The sequence below is a fragment of the Cannabis sativa genome, chromosome 8 (assembly GCF_029168945.1).
Source record: "Cannabis sativa cultivar Pink pepper isolate KNU-18-1 chromosome 8, ASM2916894v1, whole genome shotgun sequence".
NCBI lineage: Eukaryota > Viridiplantae > Streptophyta > Magnoliopsida > Rosales > Cannabaceae > Cannabis > Cannabis sativa.
Window position 1 is genome coordinate 25,474,694 of NC_083608.1, and position 6,739 is coordinate 25,481,432.

General features: G+C 40.9%; 1 protein-coding gene across 1 annotated transcript; it reads left to right on the top strand.

The window, feature by feature from the left end:
• The first annotated feature begins 3,556 nt into the window (after positions 1-3,556).
• On the top strand, positions 3,557-4,123 carry LOC133030509 (uncharacterized). Its single transcript, XM_061103275.1, has one exon. It carries the CDS (start codon positions 3,557-3,559, stop codon positions 4,121-4,123), a length of 567 nt encoding a protein of 188 aa, XP_060959258.1.
• The last annotated feature ends 2,616 nt before the right edge of the window (positions 4,124-6,739 follow it).

Consider the following 6,739-nt stretch of genomic DNA (forward strand, 5'->3'; position numbering starts at 1 on the left):
AATTGTAATTTTTGTGACTAATACTTTTAGTCACGGACCTTTTAGTCACAACATATGAATGGTAATTTATAATTAGTCACAACTTTTTTTATTTTAGTCATAAATTTTGTTGTGACTAAAAGTAAACTTTTTTGTAGTGACTATCAAAATTAATAAATAGTTTAATTTTGTTTTAAAATAATAATTATAATTGATTTATAAAAACTAATTAATCATATTCACACTACAAAAAATAAAATATGCAAACATAAATTAGACATATATTTCATATCAACAATTAATAATCTAAAATAAATGAAATTGAAATTAATTAATTAATTATAATAATAAAATAGGAATTAGATATTGGTTGAGATCATGACACCACTTCTAAGTAACACATGCACTTAAATCTCGATAAAAGTTCATTACGTGATGAAAGCGATGAAGCGACTGTTATATTATTTATATGTTCTTAGATTAAGGGTCAGTTTGTATGTTGTGAGAAAAAATAGTTGTAGCAAAACTGTAGAAAAAAGTTGAGCTAGAGTGTTTGGTAAATTATAAATTTTAAAGTACTGTGAGTTGTTAAGATCTATTATAATGATAATGGTAATGTTATAATCTAGTTTATTATAATCACAAATATGTAAAAACATATAATTTTTTTTTTAATTTTTTTAAAATATAAATTTATATGTATTTGATAAAAATAATTTATAATCAGGATACATAAAACAAAACTTATAAGATGAATAATCCTTTTTTCAATAAAAATGGTCAAAATCCATTCCCTACTTAGTTATACTAATAACACATGGAATCCTAGTTACCAATATTTAATTTTCCGATACAAAAAGCTAGCGAGAGAATGGTCTTTCACTGTTTCTCTCTCCCTGGAGCTTGGTCATTCACCAATCTCTAATCCTTGAACTTTGTTCGGTATTCATCTCTGCTTCTTTGTGTCTATTTGCTCTCTCTGTGTTTGGGGTCTGTTTGTTAGCTTTCTTGGTGGGTCTTTCTTTGGGTTGTGGCATCTTTCCTAGCTTTGTCTCTTTGTTTACTCTTTCTTTTGCCTTGTCTTTTTTCGGGAGTGGGGTCTTTGAGATTCAGTGGGGTAAAGGGTGGTTGAGTCTTGGGTATGGGTAGTTGGTTTGCTTTGTTTTTTGCTGTCTCTCATTTATGGAGTTGATTAGTGTTGCTGATGGCCCTATTAAAGGCAAAGCCATCTTTTGTGTTGAAGCTACCATTTCTCTCTCCCCGAGTGTTTCTTCCATTAAGGCACTCTCTTCTTTGTGCTTGTTAGGGAAGGTAGTGGCTCCTATGGCTGTTGATGTGCGTGATATTTTAGAGTTTGTTACTAAACATTGGAAAAAAAAGGTGGCTGTTTTTCCTCTGGCTAATGGTTCGGATACTCTCAACTGTTTTAAACTGGGGTTTGAATGTGAAGAGGATAGGCAATGGGCATTGAATAATGGCCCCTGGTCCTTTAGAGGTTATACGTTTGCTCTTCGTGCATGGGTGCAGAGTGTTGAAGGCACTACACCTGAAGACATTTTCAGCTTGTGGGTGCAGATTCATAAGCTGCCACATGAGTATTTTTCGGTGAATAATGGTAACCGACTGGGTGGTTTAATTGGGAAGGTTATTAAAGTGGAACTGGAGGAGGACAATCCAAGCTCGTGGCACCTATTTCTCAGAGTTCTTGTTGAGTTTAATCTCAAAAACCCTTTAATATCTGGATGTTTCTTTAATTTAGACTCTGGAGTCAAGCGTTGGCTCCAGTTTAAATATGAGAAGGTTAGAATTTTTTGTTACTTCTGTGGTGTTTTGGGTCATCAAAGGAGGGGCTGTTCTTTGTCTTTTCCGATCACGGTGGCTAGTCTTGAAGGTACTCCTTTCCCTTTGTACGGTCCGTGGCTTTCCACAGCTTCGAAATATCAGGATGTGTTCTCTGGTGCGTTGATCAAGAACCCAGCGACGATTGCGTCTGGGTCTGCTTCTATGACTGGTGGCTTCCAGCGTGCTGGTTTGTCGTCTCGGTTAGCCGTTGCCGGGGCTAAGGTGAAGAACGGAGTGGATCGAATTCCGAGAAGGGGCTTGATGTTGATGGATCGACCCATCTCTGGGAATGGACAAAAACCTCAGAACAAATGGGTTCAGGAAGGTGGCTACCGGAGTGTTTCGAGAGAATGCTGGAAATGGTAGTAAGCCAATTGATAATTTGAATTTAGGAGAAAGGTTGTCTGCTCCTTTACCTAACTTGGAGGCGTTGACCGTGGGTGAACAGGGTGTAGACCCGTTGGTTTTAAATAATGAGAAAAGTGTGGAAAGACCTTTGGGTAATGAGATGGGCTTTAGTGGAAAGGACACTTTGTCCTTTGGAGTGGGAGTTGGGTCGGCTGGGCCAAGAGGAAAAAGGCCTTTTGTTTTTGGTAAAGGTGAGAGTAGTGGGCCGTTGGTTTTGGGCCATGAGGGTCTTTGTCAATTGCTTGTTAACTCAAATGGGCCGAAAGAATTACCTAGTGATGGGCTTAATTTATTTACATCTAATGATAAAGGGCCTAGGGAAATGGAGGAAAGGTCCAATGCAATTCATGTTAATGATGTTGAGCGTGTGGGATGCTTTCAATCTGGGCCCACTCTGTTGAAAGGTGATAACCGTGAGGTGGATTACTCTTGTAATGGGAAAGGAAGGGGTTGATCAATGAAGAGAATCCACTAGTTCTGGGTGTTGGGATTTCGGTCGTTTCCCCTTTTAATGAAGAGAATGCTTTGGCTCACTTTTTCCATGCTCAAGAGGAGTTGCTTCATGACCTGAAACATTTTGGCAAGGTTGATTTGTATGAGATTAAGAGAATTGGAGGGGACATTGGTGTGCCGACCTCCTCGGATATCAATGAAAGAACTACTCCTTTTAAGAAAGGGAAGTTTGAAGGCTCTGCTTCTTTATGTACTAGACCTCACAAGATTATTAGAACCCACCCTGATGTGGTTCAAGACTTTCCGTGGGACACTAAAGAGAAGGACCGGGAATCTAAGGTGATTTATGATGATCTGTTTGAGGAATCTTCCGACTCCCTGAGCTGCAATGAAGGTATCATGAAGAGCCCGCTGATTGGCTCCTTTATAATTGATGAGGCGGAATCCATCGGGTTTGTGTACTCGCAAAACCCTGTGGAGGAGAATGTCATTGCTCCTCCACAGGAGCCATGAGAGGGATCGCGTGGAACTGTAGGGGGTTAGGGCAGACCTCTACAGTTCGTGAACTGAAGTCCCTGATTAGAGCGCGCTCTCCAGATTTTGTTTTTCTGTCTGAGCTAAAAGTGGATGCGACTCCTCTGGTACGTATTCTTAGATCCCTCCACTTTTACTTTAATATCTGTGTGCCTTCTATCGGAATTGCGGGAGGTATTATTTTGGCTTGGAAAGTTGGTTTTAGTTTTGAATGTATTTCTTGTACCCGAAATCATATTTCTGGAATTGTGTACTCGGATCCCCCTTCCAATCCGTGGCTTCTCTCGTGTGTGTATGGCCCCCTTACCTCTATGCAAAGAAAAAGTTTTGGTCGAACATCATGGCCCTTGGGGACAGGTTTGGGGGTCCTTGGTTGATTTTAGGAGACACCAATTTTGTTTTTAGCAACTCTGAAAGAGAAGGTTCCTCCGGAAGGGACCTGTTTATCCCCTTCATTTCCAACCTGGTAGATGCGAGAGGATTGATTAACCTGCACGTCCAGGGTGATAAGATGACGTGGGACAACCATAGGTCTGGGGGTCATCATGTGAAATCGGCTCTTGATAAAGGGATTGTGAATGAAGCGTGGCTCCATCTGTTTCCGAAAGCTATTATCTGTTCTTCCCATACTAGTAAATCGGATCATCGACCTCTTTTTCTGAATACTAGTGGTAATCCTCCAAGCTCTAAGAGAAGTTTCAAGTTTGAAGAGGGTTGGACAAGGGACGATAGGAGTAAATTGATAGTTGCCAATGCTTGGGATTCAGTGAACCACTTTTGGGCTCCTGCCCGAATTTTCAAAAAATTGGGAGCTACTAGGGTTGCTCTTTTGAAGTGGAACAGAGCGCAGTATGGAAGAATTGATTGGGTTATTAAAGACCTGGAGCAGAAACTGGATAGTCTCTAAAGACTCCCAGTGGGTGCTCGGGAGTGGACCCAGGAGAGTGAAATGCGTAGATCGCTGAATGAAATGTTAACCAGGAAAGCGCTTTATTGGAAGCAACGAGCCAGAATCACTTGGCTCAAGGAGGGTGATAGATGTTCAAAGTTCTTTTTCCTCTCGGCTGCAATAAGAGGAAGGAGAAACGCCATTGAGAGTATTTTGAACAAAAATGATGTCTGGCTTACAGATAGAGAATCTATTGGACTCGAATTCACGAACTTCTTCCAAAGTATATTTGAAGGCTCAGATCTTGACTAGAGCCTGGATTGTAGACAGCTGTTCCAGGATAGGCTGTCTATAGATGACCAAGAGGGGACCCTTCTGTGTCCTTCGAGGGAAGAAATCAAGAATACTCTGTTTGCCATGAACAGTCATAAGGCTCCGGGGCCGGATGGAATGTCAGTTCTTTTCTTCAAACATTACTGGGAGTCTGTGGGTGATGATGTCTGTGAAGCAGTTTCAGACTTTTTCAGAAATGGCCATATGCATAAAGGAATCAATACCACCAATGTAGTTCTCATCCCTAAGGTCATGAACCCGAAGAGACCTAGTCAATTTAGACCTATCTCCCTTTGCAACGTTATCTATAAGGTCATTTCTAAAATAGTAGCGAATAGAATCAAGCCTTTGCTGCCTTCTATAATCTACCCTACTCAAACGGCATTTGTTCCTGGTAGAAATATCTAAGATAATAATGTCATAGTCCAGGAGATTATCCATTCCTTCAAACGAAAGAAAGGTAGAGAGGGTTATTTTGCAATCAAAATTGATCTTGTTAAAGCTTATGACAGACTGAGTTGGAGGCTCATTGACCATGCTTTGGACTGTTTTGGCTTCCCTCCGAAGCTGCGCTCTTGGATTTCGCAATGCATCTCCACTACCACTCTAAACATTTGCTTGAATGGGGGCCAAGTTGGAAAGATTATGCCATCGTGTGGCATCCGTCAGGGAGACCCCCTATCCCCTTACCTATTTATTTGTGCTGCGGAGGTTTTCTCGAGAGTGTTGGAAGAGGCTCTTGGGCAGGGCAACATTCAGCGAATTAAACTAAGTAGGGGAGGTCCAACTATTACCCATCTTTTCTTTGCTGATGACCTTATTTTGGTGGGTAGGGCCAATATAAATGAAGCAAATTGTGTCTGGAATTGTTTGGAGAAGTTTTGCTCTTGGTTTGGCCAAATAGTGAATAAACTCAAGACGTCAATTTTCTTCAGTAAAAACACTCCTGACGGTATGAGGAGAGGGATTAAGGAAGCTTTGGGCATTAAGTCTCCGGAAGGGTCTATAAATTATCTGAGGTTGCCACTTTTCAGAGCTAGCCAGAAGGATGCTGATTTTAACTTTATTCTGGACATCTAACCTCTAAATTGCAGGGCTGGAAGGCGAAGACTTTGTCGAAAGCCGGTCGTGCTACCCTAATTAAGTCTGTGGGCTTGTCGATGCCTGTTTATGCCATGCAGACCACAAAACTCTCTAGTCGCATGGTCTCGAGAATAGATGGTTTAGTCAGAGATTTTTGGTGGGGCTTTGAAAGAGGAAATCATGGTATTCATTTAAAGGCTTGGGATAAGCTGTGCCTTCCTAAGTCTTTGGGTGGATTAGGATTTCGAAAAACCAAGGAAATGAATTTGGCCTTCCTCGCCAAGTGGGGCTGGAATTTTCTAAATGGATCTCAATCCTTATGTTGTAAAATTTTGGAAGCCAAATATCTTAAGGGGAAGGATTTTCTCAAATGCAGCTATAAGGACTCGGATTCTTGGTTTTGGAAAAATGTTGTGAAAGCCAAAACTATCCTAAAGAAAGGGGCTTTTAAAGTTGTGACAAATGGAAGGGCGACTAATATTTGGAGGGATCCCTGGATTCCTCATCTTAAAGGTTTCATCCCGAAACTAAGGAGCGGGATTTTAACCAATGATAATTGTGTGGCTGACCTTTTGTTGGCCAATGGAGATTGGGACATCCCGAAGCTTAATATCCTTTTTGATAAAGAAACGGTGTCTGCAATCGTCAAAGGCGGTAATCCCTCGGGCCTTGGGGATGATAGATGGGTTTGGACATTGGAGAAAAAAGTACAATTTACTTGCAAGTCGGCGTATCTGTCTCAAGCACTAGAGAGAGCCCATCAAAGTGCGGTTGCTCCGGCACTTTGGAACAAGCTGTGGAATAGCAAAATTTTGGAGAGGCATAAGATCCTTTGGTGGTGTATCCTCTCTAATGCACTCTCAACTAGATCTGTGATTGGGAAAAGATTCCACATTGAGAATAACGAATTCCCTTTCTGTGGTTTAGGGGAGGAATCAATGGAACACCTTTTCCTGACCTGTGATGTGGCAATGGATTTATGGCGTTCTTCACCTTGGGGCATTTATCCTATCTGCAATTCTAGGATTCGAGTTTGGGACTGGGTCAAATTCATATGGAATCTTAATACTAGGGGGATTCGTGTGGATGAAGTATTTCTGTATGCTTCGATCGTTGTGGAAAATATATGGAGAATGCGTAATGACTATATTCATAACAACTCTCATCCGGATGTTTTGAAATGTATTGACAAAATTTGTAATTCTTATGCAGAGCTTC